At 40.7% G+C, this 24,176-nt stretch overlaps 1 protein-coding gene across 2 annotated transcripts in view; it reads left to right on the forward strand.

The window, feature by feature from the left end:
- stk33 (serine/threonine kinase 33) overlaps positions 1-24,176 on the forward strand; it is a 199,868-nt gene that overhangs the window by 132,038 nt on the left and 43,654 nt on the right. For both annotated transcript variants that reach the window (XM_060838506.1, XM_060838505.1), the window contains exons 8-9: positions 1,343-1,430; positions 14,979-15,054. In XM_060838506.1, coding sequence (XP_060694489.1) covers positions 1,343-1,430; positions 14,979-15,054 — 164 coding nt within the window. The remainder of the gene's footprint in view (positions 1-1,342; positions 1,431-14,978; positions 15,055-24,176) is intronic.

The raw sequence follows: 24,176 nt of genomic DNA on the forward strand, positions 1-24,176 counted from the left end.
AAAGTCTCCTCCTCATTGCTGCAAAATCTTAAATCTTAAAAATATGTCCCTTTGTCTTTTAAAGCATCAGCTAATGGGAAGTTTTTATGTCTACTTCATTTAAATCCATAATAATTTTGCATACCTCCATTAAACATCCCTTGTTCTAAGGAAAACAATATTAGATTTTCCAACGCAATCTTGTAGCTAGAATTCTTTATCTCTGGAACTATTCCATCAACTTATCTGTATACCTTTTCAAGGACCAACATCCTTTCTAAAGTGTGGGGTGACCAAAACTGGTTGTAGTTGTCTATTTTGACCTAATGGGAGCCTTGTAAATGTTCAACACAATATTTCTTCTTTTTTGCTTACTGTGACAGAAGTCTATGCTTTCTTTAAAACTATTTTAAATACTTATCTCTGCCTAAACCTCTGCCTAAAATCCTCTTTGCTTCACTCAATTCTTTGTCTGATTGCACCTTTTTCTGTACCAAAAATAAGTGCAGGCTAATATTTTCTTGTTTTGAATGACTTACATCTAGATTTAATTTATATACCTGTTGTGTTATGCACATCAATTCTTTTCATTGATATTTCTGATTGAGTATGCATTTTAGGAAAGGTTTTCCTGGGTTTGTGATCAGAAGCCCAGAATAATTGGGTGCAGCAAATCACAGAAAATTGACCATGTCATTATGCATATTCACATATATTGCATATTCACAAATACATTGTCTCATTTTTCTCCATCTAAAATTATGAAAGTAAATGAGACATATTTCTGAATAGATGTGTATTCTGACCCATGCAGTTTGCCATTTTGAGATTGTTCAGTATCCATTGGTATGAGACCTGAGGGAAAATCTGTTAAATCCGAAGTTATTCATTTGCAATGGTTTTAAATTCACAAATTAAGCTCCTCTTCTTGTCAGAACCAGTAATGTAGATGGAGTGTTATGTGTTCTATCTAGATTTCAATTACAAATTTATACAAATTTAAATAAATTAAAATTTCTCTGACTAGTCAGTTTTAAGCATGATCATACAGTAATGAAGAAATGAATTCTGCTTCATTGACAAATCATTTAAAAAAACCCAGGTCTCAAGACAAAGATTTTGTATTTGTACTTTAAACAGTTTCCATCATCAGAGGAGCAGTCTTTGACAGGTAAAAATACTTTGTAAAGATTAAGCTTGTTATCATCCATAATGGAAACTCTACAAAGATTTGTCAGTGAAACACCTTGCTGAAGAATTCACTTAATGGGAGGACTGTAGAAAGTTGATACTCATAGAAATGCATTGCAGTGTATTCCATGCTATGTTCTGCAATCCATTCTAAAATGTTTTCTTTACCCAGGTAACTGATTTTGGACTTTCTGTACAGAAAGGGGGTGTTGGTAGTGACAAAATGTTACAGGCAACCTGTGGAACTCCTTTGTATATGGGTAAGCAATCTGTTGATGTTTGCATGTGTTTCTCAGCAGAAGTTTCCAATTAATATTTCACTTATAACCAGTGCATTTACCACCTTGTACTATTTTGTATGAATAGAAAATAAAATACAAAAAACAATTGAGAGCTATAGTTGTCGTAAAATGTCACTTTTGGCAAATATATTCCATAATGTGTTATATTTATCACTATTATTTCCCAGATTGAAGTAACTGAGACAGAAATAAGTAAATATTAACACGAACATGCACTTTCCATCATAATTCTGTGTGGCATCATACCTTGTTGGAAAGATTCCTTTTGCACAACAAGGCTTTTAATGGCCTCAAACAATAAAATTTAATGCTGCAATCATTAATAGTTGACATTTTTCCATAGAAAGCTTGTTAGAACACAATAGATCAAAAATTTGCAAAAAGTTATGCTGAATGATAGCATGCTTTATCATAAGGAATAGAGACCATTCAGTATGTAAGAGGAAATTGGATAAATATTTATACTGGAGAAAAATGAGGACAGATCAGGACAGTGGAACTAGGTTAGACTTGCTCTAGCAAAAGCAGGAGCATTTATGTTGTGCACATTGGCCCCTTCTGTACTGTCAACATGTTTAGAAAATTTCATTCAGATGTTTGTGATATCGCAATCACAAAAATGTTATTTTTGATTTCAGACCCCAAAAGTGTTTTGCTACATAATCGTTCTCACATCACCAGTTGTTTATTTTTAATCTAATGCTGTTTAAAAAAAAACCTTTCTGATATCACCAAAATAAAGGAAGTGGAAATGGAAGGTTGAAAGTTTACTTTTGCAATACATTAGTGAGAAATTATACACTTTCAATCACATTTTTTATGATATATTCTACGTAATGAAGGATACGTACATGTTGCTTTTTAAACATATTCACTAACATAATGTCTTGAGGCATTAGCCTATTTCTAAATCCTCCCTCCTTGGTAGACCCTCAGGTTGAAGATGATTTGCTTCCACCTGAGTTGTGGGTTCTGCAGTGATTGAACAGTCCAGTTCTGGAACTGGAGGCTCTGCCATTAGGGCAGCAGGTGTTTGAAAAGGTGAGTGGGTGGGATGCTCTGGATTCTGCACACTGTTTCTGCTGCTAGTGTTTGGCCTCCATGTGCTCCATTCAGTGATTGTTTCCTTAGGGGATATGTCCACTCTAGTTTGTGCTCCAGTGCCTCAATACTGAGGATATTGGCCTGGAAGAGGACAGAGCTGAAAATGTGTTGCTGGAAAAGGCTGGAGTGGGGGTGGGGGCGGAGAGGTCAGGAAGAAGATTGCAGGTTAGGAAGGTGGTGCTGAGTTCGAGGTTTGGGACTGAGACAAGGGGGGAGGGGAAATGAGGAAACTGAAGAAATCTGAGTTCATCCCGTGTGGTTGGAGGGTTCCTAGGCGGAAGATGAGGCGCTTTTCCTCCAGCCGTCGTGTTGCTATGGTCTGGCGGTGGAGGAGTCCAAGGATCTGCATGTCCTTGGTGGAGTGGGAGGGGGAGTTGAAGTGTTGAGCCACGGGGTGGTTGGGTTGGTTGGTCCGGGTGTCCCAGAGGTGTTCTCTGAAACATTCCGCAAGTAGGCGGCCTGTCTCCCCAATATATAGAGGAGGCCACATCGGCCACACCTTTCTAATCTGCAATCTTCTTCCTGACCTCTCCGCCCCCATCCCCACTCCGGCCTATCATCCTCACCTTATCATCCTCACCTTAACCTCCTTCCACCTATCGCATTTCCAACGCCCCTCCCCCAAGTCCCTCCTCCCTACCTTTTGTCTTAGCCTGCTTGGCACATTTTCCTCATTCTTGAAGAAGGGCTCATGCCTAACGCGTCAACTCGCCTGCTCCTTGGATGCTCCCTGACCTGCTGCGCTTTTCCAGCAACACATTTTCAGCTCTGATCTCCAGCATCTGCAGTCCTCACTTTCTCCTGGAAGAGGACACTCATGTTGTAACACCTATCCTGTCAATGGATGTTCAGGATTTTGCAAAGCCAGCACTAGTGTTACCTCTACAGAGATTTGTGGTGTCGATATATATGGTCTGTGTTTCTGATGCGGACAGGAGGGTGAGAAGCACAGCTGTTCTGTAGATCGTGCGTTTGGTGCTGGGTTTGAGGTCTTGGATTCTGAAGACTTTGTTCCTCAGAGGTGGTACTGCCTGTACTGGTGCCCAGCTCTGCTGACAGCCGAAAGGAAAGCCACTTATCAAAGACCAAGAGGCAGTCAACATGTGCTGGAGAGAGCACTATGGGGACCTCCTCGACCAAGATGCAGTCTTCGAAGCAAGTGCTCTCGACATCATCCCATTACCATTGCAGCACACCTCCAATACAGTGCAAGATTGAAAAAAAACATTTCACAGCTGAAAAACAACAGGCCTCTGGCATAGATGGAATCCCCTATAACGTACTACAACATAGCAGAGAGGCACCGTTGACACAAATCCATGACTAATTTTGAAATATTATACAAACGTTTGACTGAGATGATATTCGCAAGCAGCAAGTGGCATGTTCTGATGACAAGTGGCTTAATTTTTGCCATGTGTGGAGGGTGAGGGGTGTGGTCTTGATTGGGAGGGGTGGGGTGGTGTGAGCTAGGAAATTTCCCAGTCCACTGCATCTAACTTTCTAGAACTCGCCATGCCCTTCCCCACCTTCCCCCAACCAAATGGCAGCATTTTCACACTGGAGAGGGGGAAGTGGGGTGCAGGATAGAATTAAGACTGGTATAAATTCCTGCGTTCTCTGGAATTTCATCCCTTTTCCTTACTTATGTTTTACTCCCTCTTGCTGTCAGACCTTAAATCCCACTCCCAACGCCTCCATGTTAAACCCACCCACTCATTTCCTTATTGTGCTGTGCCAACCCAATGTCAACACATACCCTTTCACCCCAATGGCCCCTCATGTCAACTCCTGGAATCTCTATGTATATTTAATGAGTATATGTTTTGTACAGAACTAATGGATTATGACAATGGAATGCATAGAACTTAGGAAAAAAAATCCATCCATAATTCTTTTCTACAAAAGCACACTAATGTTCCTCGATCTCTATGGAAATGTCAATGGAACAAATGATTTAATGGTTCGATGATAACATTGTAAGCACTTCACACCCTTAGTTTTCTGGAAATAAGCATTAAGACATTAACAGAAGTATTCATAGAGAAGAACTTATTATCACATGTGAATCAAACAAAATTAACATTTTTGTTCAGTTACATAAACAACTTCCCTGTCACATAATCCTTTTATGAATTTGACTTCTCAGCGTGTATAATGTACAATTATATAGATTGCTGGGTGCATGACAAGGAAGGCCCATTAGTTGACATTCTGGGGGTGGGGGGAGGTCGGGTGTGGGGCACAGCATGCAGTAGGAAGAGGTACACACCTGTGTGAAGCGTTTTGAATTTGACTTTCAAGAGATTCCTGAATCTAGACTGTGGATCACGAGTCATGCAGAAACTGGCTCGTCTGCACGAAAACTGCAGGGGCTTGGGAATACCTCCCCTGCAATGGGACCTATCAAGTCGGGGTGCAGTGTGTGATTTGTTATCTTCAGCTTTTATTTCATGCCTTTACTCATTCAGAGTGCTGGGAATGGGGCTGAGAATCCCAGAGTTTGGCTCTACCTGTCATCTTTAAATGGCTCTGGAGTCTATCTGACTCTATGACTATTGTACATCCTATAATATTTTAGCAAGTAAAGAATAAGACTAGATTTTTTTTTTCTATGCTTGAGACTTTAATAAAGTGAAGATTTGTAATTTGCAGGGAATGATTAATGTTGCTGACAGCAATCAGCTATGTACATAACAGTATAACAGTAACAATGCCAACCAGTGGTCAGCAATGGTGTACACTGAAATAAATCCAAATCCAGCAGGCATACAGGTTTTGTGGGTCAGTTCAGTTTGCTTACCTGTTCTTCTTTGAAGACATTTTTTATGTCCTCTCATTTTGGTTCTTAATTCTAGAAGAACACCAGATGGTGCTATTATTACTGCTATTCATTAGGCATTGGCTACTGACTTGCCTAATGAGAGAAAAAGTATGTTTTGAAAATAACAATGCTTTCATACTGGTTTGCAGTTAGTTCTATTAATCAATTTTCAGCTGCACAACAATAAAAGAACTAGTACTCTATGTAAGTCAGTAATTCAATTTTAGAGATGTATCTGTTTCTCTGTTACCTGTAATACCAGATTTTGGAACTTGGGCAATGTTTGCTTCATGTGTAGTCAGTAACATTTGGACATATGGTTAACATGGATTCTTTAAGCAGTTTAGCATTCATATCAAACAACCATGCAAAAGCTTCATTCAAATATGTTGATTGCTCATACATTAATGCATAGCAGGACTTCACTTCAGATAAGTTTAATTCACATTGCATTAACAATGGAGTTCTTAGTTTGCTGTATGATTAAGGGAAAATGCATAAGCATTGCAGATGAGACAATGGAATCAAGGTTTCTCCACTGAACTAGTCGCTAGTAACTGTCCTTACCATCGATGATTTCTGTTCATTTTTAGTAATAGTTTTAACTGTAGCAGAAGTGAGGAATGGGAGATTAACCACTTAAGCATTTGTATGGTTTTAAGATGTTAAATAAACTGTTCTTCATTAGCTTGCCAATACAAATACTTTGATTATAACTACATTTCCAATGATTTTAAGAAGATACAAAAGTTATTTTAGAATCATATTCTCCCTTCTTTACATGTATTTAGTCAGAATTTCAATCTGCACTTAATCCTCATTTGAACATAAGAAATAGGAGCAGGAATAGCCATCTGGCCCATCATGGCTGATCTTTTCATGGACTCAGCTCCACTTACCCTTCTGCTCACCATAACCCCTAATTCCATTACTGTTCACAAATCTGTCTATCTTTGCCTTAAAAACATTTAATGAGAGCCTCAACTGGGCAGGGAATTCCACAGATTCACAACCCTTTGGGCGAAGACGTTCCTTCTCAAATTAGTCATAAATCTGATTCTTCTTATTTTGAGGCTATACCCCCAGTTCTAGATTCATCTGCCAGTGCAAATGACCTCCCAGCTCCTATCCTATCTATTCCCCATATAATTTTATGCATTTCTATAAGACCCCCACCCCCCCCCACACCCTACCGTTCTTAATTCCAGTGAGTTCAGTCCCAGTCTACTCAATCTGTCCTAATAAGGCAACCTTCTCTGATGGAGGCAATATGTACTTGAGGTACCTTTTATATCATATAATATTACCTGTCCCTAGTTGCTCTTGAGAAGGTGGTAGTGAGCTGCCTGCTTAAATCACTCCAGTCTGTGTGTTATACGTAGGCCCACAATGCCATAAAGGGAAGGTGTTCCACCGACCATGAAGGAACAATGATGTATTTCCAAGTCAGGATGGTGAGTGGCTTGGAGGGAACTTGCAGATAGTGGTTTTCCTATCCATCTGCTCTCTTAATCTTTAAAGTTGAAAGTGATTATGAGTTTGTAAGGTATTGTCTAAGGGGTTTTGGTGAGTTTCTGCAATGCATCTTGCTACTCAGTTGGTGGTAGAGGGAATGGATGTTGTGCTGAAAATGTGTTGCTGGAAAAGCGCAGCAGGTCAGGCAGCATCCAAGGAGCAGGAGAATCAACGTTTTGGGCATGAGCCCTTCTATTGGATGTTGTGGCAATTTAGTGGGCTACCTTGTCCTGGATGGTGTCAATCTTCTTGAGGATATTGGTGCTGCTCCTGTCAAGGCAACTGGGGAGTATTGCAGCACACTCCTTACTTGTGCTTCCTGGATGATGGACTGGCTTTGGGGAGTCAATATTTGAATCCAGGCTGTAATGAAGTCAGGAGTTGAGTGGCCCTGGTGACACTGAAGCTGGGCATCGCTGAGCAAGTGCTGATGACACCTTCCATCACTTTACTGATGATTGAGAGTAAACTGTGCGGAAATTGACTGGGTTTGATTTGTCGTTTTTGTGTACAGGAAATAGCTGGACAGTTTTCCACATTGTTGGGTAGATGCCAGTGTTGTAACTACACTGGAAGAGCTTGGCTAGGGGAGCAGCCAGTTCTGAAGCACAAGTCTTCAGTACTGTTGCCTCCAACTATTTCTTGATATCACATGGAGTGAATCAAATGGGCTGAAGACTGGTGTTTGTGATGCTGGTGAGCATTGTGAATGCTTCAGCCTTATGTTTGCACTGATCATTGAGGATGGGGATATTTGTGGAGCCCCTTACTCCAATGAGTCGTTTAATTGTCCATCACCATTCATGACTGGATGTGGCAGGACTGCAGATCTTAGATCTGATCCACTGGTTTAGTTTCACTTAGCTCTGTCTATCAGTTGCTGTTTATGCTGTTTGGCATGCAGAAGATTCTGTTTGGTAGCTTCACAGGTTGACACCTCATTTTTAGGGTCAAGATTAGAGTGGTGCTGGAAAAGCACAGCAAGTCAAGCAGCATCTGAGGAACAGGAAAACTGACATTTCGGGCAAAAGCCCTTCATCAGGAATAAGGTGAATAAGGAATGCTGAATGACTGAGAAACTGAGGCTCTAATCAAGAAAAATATGTCTTGTATAAACAACTGCGATCAAGTAGTCTCTAGAGGAGTATAAGGGCACTAGGGGTACACTGGAGGGATCAGGAGGGTAGGTGGGGACGTGAATCAGAACATTGGCAAATAGGGTTAAGGAGAATGCAAAGAGATTCTGGAAGTACATTAAGGGCAAAGGAGTAACGAGGGTGAGAATAGAGCCCCTTGAAGATCATCGTGGCCTTCTATATGTGGAACTACAGGAGATCAGTGAGATACTAAACAAACATTTTGCATCAGAATTTACTGTGGAGAAGGACATGGAAGCTAGGGTCCCTGGGGAAATAAATAGTGATGTCTTGAAAAGTCTTATTATTACAGAAGAGGAGGTGCTGGAGGTCTTAAACATGTAAAGGTAGATAAATATCTAGATCTGATCAGGTGTTTCCCAGAACGTTGTGGGAAGCAATGAAAGAGACTGCTAGGCCCTTTGCAGAGACACTTGTATCATGGAGAGCCATGGGTGACGTGCCGGAGACTGGAGATTGACTAATGTGGTGCCATTATTTCAGAAAGGCTGTAAGGAAAAGCCAAGGAACTATAGACTGGTGAGTCTGACATTGGTAGTGGCTAAATTGTTGGAGGGGATTTAGTGGAGTCACAGGTAGATAGGATAGTGAAGAAGGCATTTTTAGATTAGATTCCCTACAGTATAGAAACAGGCCCTTTGGCCCAACAAGTCCATACTGACCCTCCGAAGAGTGAAGCATCCAGACCAATTCCCCATATTTGCCCCTGACTATGGGCAGTTTAGCATGACCAATTCACCTAATCTGCACAAATTTGGATTGTGCGAGAAAACCAGAGTACCCAGAGGAAACCCAAACAGACGCGGGGAGAATGTGCAAACTCCACGCAATCATTCACCCGAGGTTGAAATCGAGCCTGGGTCCCTGGCACTGTGAGGCAGCAGTGCTAACCACTGAGCAACCGTGACACCCAAGTCTTTCCTTTATTGGTATGCTTTCCTTTACTGGTCAGAGCATTGAGTATAGCAGTTGGGACATCATGTTGCAGTTGTACAGGATATTGGTTAGGCCACTTTTGGAATATACTGTACAGTTCTGTTCTTCTTCCATTGGAAAACTGTTGTGAAACTTGAAAGGGTCCAGACAAAATTTACAAGAATGTTTGTGTGGGTTGCAGGATTTGAGCTATGGGGAGAGGCTGAATAGGCTGGAGCTGTTTTTCCTGGACTGCCGGAGGCTGAGTGGTGACCTTACAGAGGTTTATAAAATCATGAGAGGTATGGATAGGGTAAATAGGTAAGGTCTTTTCTTTGATTTGGGAAGTCCAGAGCGAGAGGGCATAGGTTTAGGGTGAGAGGGGAAGATATAATAGGGACCAAAGGGGCAACATTTTCACACACAGGGCGGTGTGTGAATGAAATGAGCTGCTAGAGGAAGTGGTGGAAGCTGGTACATTTACAAAATTTAAAAGGCATCGAGATTGGTATGTGAATAGGAAGGGTTTAGAGGGCTATGGGTCAAGTACTGGCAAATGGGGCTAGATTAGGGTGGGATATCTCTTCGGCATGGATGAGTTGGATTGAAGGATCTGTTTCCGTGCTGTACATTTCAGATTCTATTTACATGCATTCGGAAAGGCATTGGCAAATTAGGAATAGTCAACATGGCTTTGTGTGGGAAAGTGTGTCTCACTAACTTGATTGAGCTTTTTGAAGAGGTGACAAAGAAGGCTGATGAAGGCAGAGCGGTAGATGTGGTCTATATGGACTTCAGCAAAGCATTTTACAAGGTTCTGTGCGGTAGACTGATTTTTAAAGTTAGATCACATGGGATCCAGTGGGAGCTAACCAATTTGATGCAAATTTGGCTTGAAGGTAGGAGACAGAGGGTGGTGGTGGAGGGTTGCTTTTCGGACTAGAGGCCTGAGACTAACGGTGTGCCACAAGAGTTGGTGCTGGGTCCACTGCTCTTCGTCATTTTTATGAATAATTTGGATGTGAACATAGGCGGTATGGTTAAAAAGTTTGCAGATGACACCAAAACAGGTGGTGTAGTGGTCAGTAAAGAAAATTACCAGAATCAATATTGAGAGATAAGATCAACTCTTACTTGGAGCATCCTGGATTAATCAGGGATAGTTAGCATGATTTTGTACAGGGAAGGTCATGTCTTACCAATGTAATTTGAATATTTTGAGGAAGTAGACATTTAGGAGGAGCATGTGAGACTGCTTAGATCAAAAGATAAAGGCAGTGAGTAATGGTGGTAAAAGAAAGGTATGTGAAATAGGTGTAAAAGTTGGCTATGAAAAGGAGTCGACAGCATAAAAACTCACTATTTCCAGCTCCTTTCAGTTCAGAAGAATTTGTGCTCATCTCAAAATTGTGATTCTGACTCTGTTTCTATCTACATAAATGTTGCCAGAACTACAGAGTTTCTTCCTGTTTTTATTTCAAGTTCCCAACATCTGCAATATTTTACTTTTATTTAATGCCCTGTTTGTTACTTTAGGCAGTTAGATTAGATTACTTACAGTGTGGAAACAGGCCCTTCAGCCCAACAAATCCACACCGCCGCTCCGAAGAGCAACCTACCCAGACCCATTAACCCCTTCACCTAACACTATGGGGAATTTCGTATGGCCAATTCACCTAATCTGTACATTTTTGGATTGGGGGAGGAAACTGGAACACCTGAAGGAAACCCACGCAGACACGGGGAGAATGTGCAAAGTCCACACAGATAGTTGCCTGAGGCGGGAATTGAACCTGAGTCTCTGGCGCTGTGAGGCAGCAGTGCTAACCACTGTGCCACCGTGCCACACACTAAGGTGAATTCGCATTCCACCATCTGCCATGGCAGGATTTGAACCCTGTCCCCAGAACAACCTCTCATTTGGAATTGAAAGATCCCATACCTTTATTCAAATATGAGAAGTGAGCTTTTTTGATGTTGATTCTCTCAACTAAAACTACCTAAAATAGATCACCATGTCATCACCTCATTGCTGTTTGGAGAATTATGGTGTCTGCAAAACAGCTGCAATGTTTACAGCAGTCCTAGCACTAGTTTGTATGTCACCCAGTCTCAAGCATTTTATACAGATGTACTAAGATTCTATAATCAATACAAAACGTTTTGTTTTTGAATTTTTTTATGGTTGAAGGTGAGTGGGGAAGTCTAAGAGGTGTTTCAAATTTCTCAATGGTATATGTATACATTTTCTTCAAATTATTGGTGTTGGGACAGTGTATTGTCTCGCTGGTGAGAAAAACATATAACTTACATATGTTATGCTTTGGGTATACAATTATTAGATCCTTTCATGAGATTTAGGATTTGTCGACAAGGGCAACATTTATTGCTAATTCACAGTTAGCCTTTGTGATACTGTTGCTGAGACTTCTTGATGGTTCAATGGCTTAGGCTGTTACCACGAACAATTATTATTAATGTCTGGATCTGGAGGCAAATATAGGACAAATCAGCTGAGGATGTCTAATTTCCTTTCATATAAGAACATTAATCAATCAAATAAGTGTTTGGTAACAAATGCATAGGCACATGATGAAACTACCAATGTTGGCTTTTTATTTTAGATTTTATTGTTTTGATGTCAACACAAATTGCATCCATATATAATCTGCATGTAACACTAAAATGCAAAAATGAGGTAAAATGATGATACAATTAATAGTTTGGAAAAATATTATGATGCAGTTGGTAAGACAAATATCATGACTCATAACACCATAAGACATAGGAGTGGAAGTAAGGCCATTCGGCCCATCGAGTCCACTCGCCATTCATTCATGGCTGATGGGCATTTCAACTCCACTTACCAGCATTCTCCCCGTAGCCCTTAATTCCTTGTGACATCAAGAATTTATCAATCTCTGCCTTTTAGCGTCATTTAGCGTCCCAGCCTCCACTGCACTCTGCGGCAATGAATTCCATAGGCCCACCACTCTCTGGCTGAAGAAATGTCTCCTCATTTCTGTTCTGAATTGACCCCCTCTAATTCTAAGGCTGTGTCCACGGATCCTAGTCTCCTCGCCTAACGGAAACAATTTCCAAGCGTCCACCCTTTCCAAGCCATGTATTATCTTGTAAGTTTCTATTAAATGAACCCTTAATCTTCTTAACTCCAATGAATACAATCCTAGGATCCTCAGCCGTTCCTCATATGTTAGACCTACCATTCCAGGGATCATCTGTGTGAATCTCTGCTTATCACGCTCCAGTGCCAGTATGTCCTTCCTGAGGTGTGGGGACCAAAACTGGACACAGTACTCTAAATGGGGCCTAACCAGAGCTTTATAAAGTCTCAGTAGCACAACGGTGCTTTTATATTCCAACCCTCCTGAGATAAATGACAACATTGCATTCGCTTTCTTAATCATGGATTCAACCTGCATGTTTACCTTTAGAGATTGCTTGACTAGCACTCCCAGATCCCTTTGTACTTTGACTTTACGAATTTTCTCACCGTTTAGAAAGTAGTCTACACTTTTGTTTTTTTTTTCCAAAGTGCAAGACCTCGCATTTGCTCACGTTGAATTCCATCAGCCATTTCCTGGACCACTCTCCCAAACTATCTAGATCCTTCTGCAGCCTCCCCACCTCCTCAGTACTACCTGCCTGTCCACCTAACTTCGTATCATCTGCAAACTTCGCTAGAATGCCCCCAGTCCCTTCATCCAGATCATTAATATATAATGTGAACAGCTGCAGCCCCAACACTGAACCCTGCGGGACACCGCTTGTCACCGGCTTCCATTCCGAAAAAGAACTTTTTATCCCAACTCTCTGCTTTCTGTCAGACAGCCAATCCTCAATTCATACCAGTAGCTCACCTCGAACACCATGGGCCCTCACCTTGCTCAGCAGCCTCCCGTGTGGCACCTTATCAAAGGCCTTTTGGAAGTCTAGATAGACCACATCCACTGGGTTTCCCTGGTCTAACCTACTTTTCACCTCTTCAAAGAAGGTAGTGGTATGCTCGAAGGTGGTGGTGGAGGTGGTATGCTCGAAATTAAATCCTATTATTCCCAGAATTGTATAAATGTGAAAGATTTATCTCTCCATAACTTAAACATTATGCTTTCTTAAATGTTCCCCTTTCACAAACAAGTTAACAAAGACAAACATGACATATATATTAAGGGTGGGAAAATGGAAACACAATTTGACAGCACCAATTTGGACCATGGGATTCAATGAGTTTTATTTTCTTTAAATTGTTTGTTTTTCTTGCTGGAGACACAATGTTGTCTACATACTGATGCTGTCCTACCTTGGTTGACTGAGAATTTGTCCTTTCAGTGTCTTTGAAGGTATTTTATTCTTCTCAACAAGGAATTTGCAGAGAAAATTGAGTGGAAAACAGCTAGCTGTCTGTTATTGGAAACTTTCCTAGATCTCTACACAGGGGAGAGAGAGAGAGAGAGAGAGGGAGAGAGAGAAAGAGAGAGACAGAAAGACAGACCACGGATTTTTAAAAATACTTTGTTTTGCAGGTTGGACAGTTCTCTGATGAACCTTTCAGAACATGGCGATGCTCACCTGATCAGGCGCCAATCATAATGTTGTTGTCAAGCAGCTTCATGATGTATGCTTTTGCTCTCACTGTTCCAGGGAAAATGCAAGATCGTATATAACTCGAGATGTGATCCCCAAACATGATTTTTCGAAACTACAACTATCCCTTTGCAAACTCTCCTGGATTTAAAACAATATCTTTTTTAGTCTGCTATCCAAAGAATAGGAAATTAAAAAATCTGATCTTTACATAAAAGACAAATGAAATTTAAAACTGAAATTGTGAATCATTACAAATTTGCATATTTATGTCACACCTTTATTGCACCAGGGATTTAAAGTTGCTGCATGATGCCTCGGATTAATAATGGACTAAAGTACACTTCTACTACCTAACATAGTCTCTGCTGCTTACTGTGATGGTTCAAGCTGCCAATAAAGCAAGGTTTGCAATCTGTCATGATAGTAGTAAGATATGAACTATCAACTTTTGGCCTCCATTGTCTGATTTTAATATTTAAGATCTTTGTGGACTAAAATCCTTTAAAAAAGATTTTAAAAAGTCTTAAAATGGCTTTAGTAATAAACTGACCAAAGTTCAAAAATTATTGGATGTTAGATCTGGATATTGAGTTTGAATTACACATTTGGATAAGCTTCACATGTTGGAGATGAAAGACTTAGTTGTAAATTATGCAGCTCAGAACACAATGAGGTACCTATATTTCAAGCTATGGTAGATCAGAGAGAAAGATGAACCAAGTCTGGAGAAGGCTTACGCTTTCTGTGTTTTCTCTCATTCTCCCTCAAAGGCCATTACCCAGAGGTAAAGCAAATTGGAGAAATATCCATGCACTAAGAACTAAAATATATCTACAGTTTTCACTGCTGTTGAAATTTGGTGGTGGTGGTGTCAGGTTTAATCTAATACCTCAAAGATACCCCAAAGTTTTAAAATTTCATATTCTTTTATCAATTTTTTTAACTGGACATGCTTCCCTTTTTGATCTTGATAACTGTAATTGTGTGTTTGATGCAGCCCCTTTATTTTACTTGGTGTTAGCAACTAATAAAATTGCTCCTTTTTTTTCTACTCAAGAAACTTTGTAATTTGATTCTGATGAACTGCATTTTTAGTTCAACAAGTTATAGCTGCATGTTCAAAATAATTCAAGTTTTGCTGTGGCTAACTGACAGGATTAAAAAGAGGTCGTTGGGGGGGGGGGAGCTATTCACTCTCTCCTAGTCATAGCATATAATTCTGTCTTATTCTCTCTTGGACAATTTTCACTTCGTCAAACTACTCATTTCAGTCCCTCTGTTATGAATGCCACCCAATTACTGAGCATGCTTCCTGTATATAACTTTCCAATGTAAATTCTGGATTATCAGCATAACTAATCGTCGTACTTTGTCTTTTTTCAGCTCCAGAAGTTCTCAGTGCACATCAGTATACCCAACAGTGTGACACATGGAGCATTGGAGTCATTATGTATACATTGTAAGCAACATTTTGAAGGGAATAAAGTGTAAATGCATCCCATAGTGTGCATAGATATGCATTTTTACATTTCCTGAGTTGCAAAGACTCATCAGTAATTAATAGGCTAACTGAAAGATGTTTCAGAAAAATTCTAAATCATTTCAAAATCTGTGTCTGTTCAGTGTATTTGAAACTTTTGAGTAAGTTACTGACATGACCTAAAACACCACAATTGGTAATAGCATCGCTCAAAGATATAAAAAAAGTTTATTTTAGAACTGCCATGATTTAGAGAGATGGCTAGAAGAAAAATTAATATTTCTTGTATTTCTATTCTATCTTTTGTCACAGTCAAATTCCACTTGTTTGTTTATCCCTTCTATTCCCTGACTTCCATTTCTTTTACAGTGCCCAGTTTTGACTCGCCTGAGTCTGCTATGTTGTTATAACAGGCATGGCTCTGCTGCTTTCTTTAATAGTAGACAGGCAGGAGGCTGGAAGAACACAGCAGGCCAGGCAGCATTTTTCAGGTGTAATATTGACTTCTGCACCTCCTGATGTTGCCTGGTTTGCTGTGTTCTTCCAGCCTCCTGCCTGTCTACTTTGGATTCCAGCAACTGCAGTTTTTTTGTTTCTAGTCTTTTTTAACAGTCCAGATGTGTTGCCTTATTTTCTTGCAGATTGATTGCCCTGTTCCTTTCTTTTCTTTGAACTGCTATTTGATTATCCAGCTGGCAGTGCACCTTGTTTTACAATGATTATTTTTGATTATCATTTGATTTTTTAAGCCACATTGTCCAATATGAATTCCTATTCTATGTGTTTACAGAATTTCTCTTCTTCCCTTTTTCTGAGCTCTCATTCCCCGCTGTGTTGCTCAATTTTTCAACTGTGTCCTTTTTAACCTTCAGACTCTCACCAGACCAAAAGCATTCCAATTTTTTTCTTGCTCCAATCCTATATTCTTTCAACCTCCTGAATACTTGGTACTCCCATTACCTCGAACATCCCCTAACTCATTTAGTGCTCATCCCTCTAACATTCAGTGCTTTGCCCATTGCTCACTGCGATCCCTCGGAGGAGCAACATAGTTGTGACAAAACTGTGGTTGTGAGGTGGTCCCAACATTTGGAAGGATTGAATTGTAATTTTCAGAGAGATTTTTGCTATAGTTGAATTATTTTTATTGTGATTAATTCCAGAGTATGTATGTAGGTTTTGCCAGTCTCCTTTAGTTTGACATACTTTGGTATTAATAAAAATGACTTTTTAATTAAAAATATTTTTTAATCCTACTGAAAATGTAACTAATTCTTTTCAAAACCTCAATTAAAATTATGATGGATTAATTTCAATTGAGAAAAATCTTTTATAGTTCAAACATAAAAGCTGCAGTATGTGTATAGTTAACACAAACTGTCATTTCTAGTTAAAAATCACACAACACCAGGTTATAGTCCAACGGATTTATAGTCCAACAGTATAAGCTCCACAATCACCTGATGAAGGAACAGCACTCCAAAAGCTAGTGCTTCCGAATAAACCTGTTGGACTATAAGCTGGCATTGTGTGATTTTTAATTTTGTACATCCCAGTCCAACACTGGAATCTCCAAATCATGTAATTTCTAGAGGTTTCTTTTCCTGTTCCAGTACTTTTTGAAGCACAGTCAAGCATCTGTGATCTCTGAATGCTTCTTATGGATATGATCAAAATATAGGATCTTGTAGCTCTGAGCAAAAAAAAATATTTTCAAGCCCTGGCTTTTGACAAAGGCTAGTGATTTGCGTTAAAAGCCATATATTCATTTCCATTGCTCTTTTTTGATCAAACATATTATTTTAAACGTCAGTTTTTTTTAATACTGGGCAGGGGGGTAAAGTGCTATGAAATTGTCTGAAAGAAAAATATTTTGTTTGAATCCATTGGTTTGCTTGTTTTCTTCGCAAATTAGTACATTTGCCTGACTGGTCATTCAGGCTTAGTTATTTTCATAATTTTCTTGTACTTCTCAATGTCATTTTCCAAGCTGTTTTCCTCATTTCTGTTTCCTTACTTACTACCTCTTCAATCCTAACATGCACCTATTTAATTTTGAGCCAGTCAATTATATACAGCACCAGAAGTGTGATGGCTAAGGTCCAGCTGTCAGAGAAAGTGATGTCAACAAGTGAAAGGACAAATAATTGAAATTGTTAATGAAATTATAGTGAAAGTTGATGAAGGGAATGTGTTGGATGTTCATGTGAAGTTTATAAAGTGTTTAACAACCTACCATATAAAAGGTAGCTAACAAATTTGGGAATCATGAATGAAAGGATCAACGTTGTGTTGGATTGAAAAACATCATTGACTTAAGGATCAAATAATCAAGGTGATAAATGGCTGGAAATGGTAGAACAGGTTATTCTCCCAACAGTTAGTTCTAGGATCTTTTTGTTTTTAAATACATAAGTGACTTTGATATTGGATTACAAAATGAAATAAATTTGCCAGTATATCAAACTGAATGCCAAACAGTGAGGATGAGACCTGAATGCCACAGACCAGTAGTATGGGTGAATAAATGGTGGATGGAATTTAATTCCGTCAGCTGTGTTGTGATACATAGAATATACAGTACAGATGATCCTTTTGGCTCATTGCTGTTTTGGTAGTACAAATTCATTAAATATACAATAATCCCCCTTCCCAGCATTTGATCCATTGCCTCGAATATCATGACATTTCAAGTTAGAGTCATAGAGTCTTAGAGATGGACAGCATGGAAACAGACCCTTCGGTCCAACCTGTCCATGCCGACCAGATATCCCAACCCAATCTAGTCCCATCTGCCAGCAACCGGCCCATACCCCTCCAAACCCTTCTTATTCATATACCCATCCAAATGCCTCTTAAATGTTGCAATTGTACCAGCCTCCACCACATCCTCTGGCAGCTCATTCCATACACGTACCACCCTCTGCGTGAAAAAGTTGCCCATCTGGTCCAGATCCTATTGTAATCTGAGGTAACCCTCTTCGCAGTCCACTACACCTCCAATTTTGGTGTCATCTGCAAACTTACTAACTGCACCTCTTATACTTGCATCCAAATCATTTATGTAAATGACAAAAAGTAGAGAGCCTAGCACCGATCCTTGTGGCACTCCACTGGTCACAGGCCTCCAGTCTGAAAAACAACCCTTCACCACCACCCTCTGTCTTCTACCTTTGAGTCAGTTCTCAATCCAAATGGCTAGGTCTCATTCAAGTATTGTTTTAAAGGTTGTGAGGTTACTAGCCTCAACTTGGCGATAGTGAGGACTGCAGATGCTGGAAAGTCAACTAGAAAATGCGGCAGTTCAAGCAGCATCTGAGGAACACTGGAGTCAGTTTCAGGTGAAACCTTTCATCAGGGAAGGGACTGAGAAATAAATAGGGAGGGATGGGTCTGCGGGAAAGGTAGGTGGGATGGTGAGAGCTAGATGCAGGTAGAAGGTTACAATGATTGGTCTATGGGAAGGGTAGAGTGGATAGATGGGAAGGAAGATGAACCAGTACAGTCGGGCTAAGGGGCGGGGTGGTGAGGGAGTGCTGGACCTGGGATGAGGTGGGGGGTGGGGAGTGAGGAGATTTGAAAGCTGGTGAATTCTGTGTTAAAGCTGTATGGTTGTAAGCTCGCAAGGTGGAAGATGAGGTATTGTTCCGCCAGTTTGTGTGCATTCCAGACCTCCACCACATTATAGGTGAAAGAAACTTGCCTCAACTCTCTTCTAAACCTCTGGTCTTTCACCTTAAAATTGTGCTGCATTGTTATTGATCCTTCAGATAAGGGGAGCAGCTGATTTCTAATTATACTGCCATGCCCCTCATAATCTGTATACCTCTTTCAGATGTTCTCCTGACCTCCCTAACTCCCAAACTTTCCCTGCTCCAAAGAAAACAACCTGAGCTGCAGCTCTCTTTGTTGCTAAATGCTCCATCCCAAGTAATATCCTGCTGAATTTCCTCTCCCCTCCCTCCAAATACATTCTTCATATAGTGCACTTACTAGAGGTGTACACAATATCCAGCTGTGGCCTACTGAAAGCCTATACAGCTCAACATAACCTTTCTGTTCTTATAATGTTGCTTCAACCGATAAAGGGATTTGTGGACAAGCATCCAAGATCTCTTTGTTCCTATTGTCCTACTGTTCATTGAGTATTTCCTTATCTTGTTACTTCTAAATAGCATCACCTTATATTGATTTGCTGGCATAGTTCTAAACAGTGTGCTGGGTCAGTGGAACCTGAGAAAATGCATGTATTTATCTTGAAGACGGCAGGACATATTTAAAGAGCATTTAGCAAAACAAATAGGAAAGTAAATAGTTTCATAAACAGAGGTGATAAATACAAAAGGAGCGAAGTTATCCGGAATCTCATAAGCTGTGCTTAGGCCACAACTGAAATATTGGAAAGTAAACATACAGGGCTGTGGGGATCACATTGGGAATTGCTTACAGAGAGCTAGCATAGACTTGATAGGTTGAATTGTGACTTTTTGTGTTCTAAAGGAGTGCATTTAACCAGAAGATTTACCAATCTACCACCTATGTGTAAACAAAATCAAATTGCTGGAGAAACTCAGCAGACCTGGCAGCATCTGTGGGAAGAAAGCAAAGCTAACATTTCGAGTCCAGTGAATCTGTCATCTGTTTCTTTTTAAAGTTTAGATTTCGTTCTCACTTCATAATTTGATTTTATAATTAGATAACTTGCTTTTACCAGTCTGCTTGCATCATCTTAATATGCAGATTATTTGTTTCTTGACCTGTGGCTGTTGAGGAGATGTTAGCCTTCTGTTTTCTTAGCGGACTGCTTTTATTCAGTTTGAACATCTCAGGGCCAGGGAGAGAAATCATAGGATCTGATGCTTCTTCAAAACTTATCACCCATACCACAGTTTCCCTCAATGCTTCTCCTACCCACAATTAACCCTGCCTTTCAGATTATTCTAGTACCCAAAATTGGGAACCCTTCCCACATTCAGTCCTCCCCCAACTGTTTCTTCCTCTACACACCTTTTCTTTCTTTCTAGTTCTGTGCGTGAAATATTAAATGAAAGGGGAAGTCATACAGTAGAGGATGATCATGTATTCATGGGATTTCCCAGCAGCTTAAAGGAAAAATGGGTCGGATTGTGGTTGAACTGTTTTATATAGGTTTATTTTTGGCTTTTGTATTTTGTGCCCCTGTTTATAAAACTCATTGGAAGCTCGGTTTGAGCATGATACATGTTACAACCTTGACTTTGTCAGACAATTGTGCACAACTTGGTCATTCATATTACGCAACCAGCTCTGCCCCTTTGAGTACTTCCTTATCTTGCGTGTGTACAAAATTGTAAAATTTTAACCAGGCAGTTCCTACTCTTCTTACTGTATCTCAGACTGCAATCTTAGATTTAAATCTAATAATTGTCAGTATTCACTACAATAATAGCCACTGCATTTCCTGCAGATAGGAGCTCACAACCCTAAATTAGAGATTCCATTTTCATCTGCAAGTAATTAATTATCGTAATGATTTTTGATTTTTTTTGCCCGTTAGCTGAATGTACCTTTTGTTGGCAAGTTTAAAACGCTTCTCTCTTTCTTTTCCCATTGCAGTTGGCCTCTCCCTCCCACTCTTTGCAGATTCTGTCTCCCCACTTTCCGTCCTTTTTTAGTTTGGCCCATTCCTCTTGCAGCCTCCTCTCCCTCTCATTTACATCTTCCCTCTCTCTTCCTGCACCCCTTTTGCATCCTCCCTCCCTTCCCCCATTTTTGAATCTTCTCCATCTTTGCCTGCTCCTTTGCATCCTCGCTCTCATTTCTTTCCTCTTCTTTGAATCCTCCTTGTTTCTTCTCCCTCCTGGTATTCTCCTCCTCCCTTTGCTAACCAGCTGAGAGTCTCCTTTCCTTTCTCCACTCCCTTACAGCCTTGCTCTCTCTCCAATTCTCTTAGTCTCCCACTCAACCCTCTAACCTTGCAGTAGCCCTGCCTTTCCTCCTTTACTCTTTTGCAGTCAGCACCCACAGCCCCCTTGCAATCTCCCTAGTCCTTCTTGCAACTTCAGAAACCCCAGAATCCTCTCTCTTTCTCTTCGTTGTAACACCATGGTTTAGCAGAAACACCCCTCCAGCACAGGAGATACACAGACTGCAACTGACGGAGCAGTTTCTCTCAAATTATACTTATAGGAGTAACTTTTCTCTGGCCACCCCATGCTTAAATTTTCCTGTGCCCTGACTTGGGGATCTTGTGGATATTCTTGAACATTGGTGACTTCTGTTGTTGTTTAATGCATGGGAAGAAACATGACTAAGGGTGGATTGCAACACCCAGAATGCATCCTGGCTGTTTATACCACTGGCCACAGAAACTCGGGCCATCGTTCCAGGATAATTGGATCTCAAGTACTGGAATTTTGTGCCATCTGCTGTGTGCTTGTTTGTGAGCATTCTATGACCATTGAGAGAAGATGGTGCTACTTATACCCTGATGACAGAAACCCTGATGATTATTGCCATATTCATACCTTTCTCCTAGGCAGTAGTGCTGAGAGACAGGTTAGGGAACTGGTGAGCACAATTTTATCAAATTCAGTTCATATTGGATGTTCACTGACATACTTCTAATATTAACTGTCATATAACAATCGGAGTGGATGAGAAAACCTTGACTTTTTTTCTCATACTCAACACTTTGGTACTTAAACCTAGTTGCTGTGGTTATAAGAAGTTAACAATCACAGCACCAGGCTATAGTCCAACAGGTTTATTTGGAAGCACTAGCTTTCGAAACACTGCTTCTTCATCAGGTGGTTGTGAAGCAGGATCATAAGACTCAGAATTTATAGCAAAAGATTACAATGATACAATGATACATTGAACAAACCTAGATTGTTAAGTCTTTCATCTTTTAGAATGGGTTTGCTGGTTTCAGTTCTTTAATATGTAAATCACAGAATTTCTTTGAAGTCACAAGCTCAAGATAAGTTTACAACAAAAGGTGACATCTCAGCTCAGACAGTGCCTTAAGGGTGTGAAGTGAGAATCTGTCTGTGTCCCAATCTTGAGTCAAACTGGTTCTATTCCCAAAGTGGAATTTATAAATATTATATGGATTGTCTGCCTGTTTGCAGGTTCTGCATTTTTTGAGCAAAATAGAAGGTTTAGATTACTTCCAGTGTGGAAACAGGCCCTTCGGCCCAACAAGTCCACACCGACCCGCCGAAGCGCAACCCACCCATACCCCTACATTTACCTCTTACCTAACACTACGGGCAATTTAGCATGTCCAATTCACCTGACCCGCACATCTTTGGACTGTGGGAGGAAACTGGAGGAAACCCACACAGAACACGGGGAGAACGTGCAAACTCCACGTGTCAGTCGCCTGAGTCGGGAATTGAACCCGGGTCTCAGGCGCTGTGAGACAGCAGTGCTAACCACTGTGCCACAGTGCCGCCCACAAGTGCCACCGTGCCGCCCGCAAAGGTATCTGAAATATAATTCTGCAAGTATAAATTCACCCCATAATCTTGTGTGTGCACGTACAACACGGAGAGACAGAGTGAGTGTGTGCATGTGAGTGTGTGAGTGCACATGAAAGAGTGTGTGTTTGCATGTGTGCAAGCTTAGTAAAGTGTGATGGGGCATAAGTCTGTGAGAGAGTGCGTGCGTGGGTTTGAGTGTGGTAGGGGAGTGTGTGTGCATATGAGAGAAAGTCTGCGTGAGTGTGTGAGTATGTAAGAGTGCGTGTGTGCGCTCGCTTGCAAGAGTATAGTGCAGTGGGGTCACCTGCAGTGTGACATGAAACCAAGGTCCCAGTTGAGGTCATCCTCACGGGAATCAAACTTGGTTATCAGCCTCTGCTAGGCCACTTTGCATTGTTGCTGGCCCGAAGTCTGCCTTGGAGGATGGTCACCCAAAAATCGAAGGCCAAATGTCCCAAACCGGTGAAGTGTTCCCGATTGGGAGGGAGCACCCCTGCCTGGGTGATTGTTTGGCAGTGTCCATTCATAGCGTCTGCTTCATCTCATCAATGTACCATGCCTCAGGGCATCCTTGCCTGTAGTGTGTTAGATAGACAACGTAGGCCGAGTCTCATGTACACGCTAGGTGGTGTTCCCAGGTGTAATGGTGGTATCCGTGTCGATATTCTGACACGTCTTACAGTGGTTGCCATGATAGAGTTGTCCGGTGTTGTGGTCGATGTTGTCCTCAAGGCTGCATAGTTTGCTGTGAGCAATGATCTGTTTAAGGTTTGGTGGTTGTTTAAAAGCGAGAAGATCTTGACCTTCCTTACACCTCCACTTCTTGCCTTGGTTTGTTCAATGTATCATTGTATCACTGTAATCTTTTGCAATAAATTCTGTGTTTTATGGTCCTGCTTCACAACCACCTGATGAAGAAGCAGCGCTCCAAAAGCTAGTGCTTCTAAATAAAAGTGGTGGACTGTGAGAAACGAAGCTCACTCACTTCAATAATTTCAGTCCGAGACAAGATCTGAATCAATAGTGTCATTTATTTCGCTCTTGCAAGAGTGGTGTGGTGTCCAATGTGTACAAAGGCAGTCACACACACACACACTGAATTCAACTGGTACACAAGTTATGTAATTTGTTTCCCTTCTCTCCTCCCATTGCTTCCCACCTGTTTACATCTCCCACTTCTCTAAGACCGATGCCCATTACTCTTGTTCATCTCTTGCCTTATCTGGCCCTGTCTGTGACAAAATGCTTATTTCTGGCCTCACAAGGCCATTTGACCACCTCCCTCTGTGGTCCATTGTTAGGTATATCCTCTTTCACTACCATCCATTTCCATTACTTATGACCTCATGACTTCTTGATTGTGGTTTGTTCCTGTTTTTGCAGAAGTGGGAAATAGATACTTATAACTACTGTTTGTACAGGTATATCTAGCTTAACCCCCCTCCCCTGACAGCACCTTATCTATTTGTCTGTAACATTTACCATTGTTTGCAGGCACATTTCATTCTTGCATGCACATTTTAGCTAATACAAAAACAATTATGTATTTCCTTCACATAGTTTTCATTCTTGTTGATTCAGCTCTTGGCTGAAACAATGATATACTGGTGTGAGTTCATTTACCCTGCATAAGTA

Source organism: Hemiscyllium ocellatum, chromosome 18 (genome assembly GCF_020745735.1).
Source record: "Hemiscyllium ocellatum isolate sHemOce1 chromosome 18, sHemOce1.pat.X.cur, whole genome shotgun sequence".
Classification (NCBI taxonomy): Eukaryota; Metazoa; Chordata; class Chondrichthyes; order Orectolobiformes; family Hemiscylliidae; genus Hemiscyllium; species Hemiscyllium ocellatum.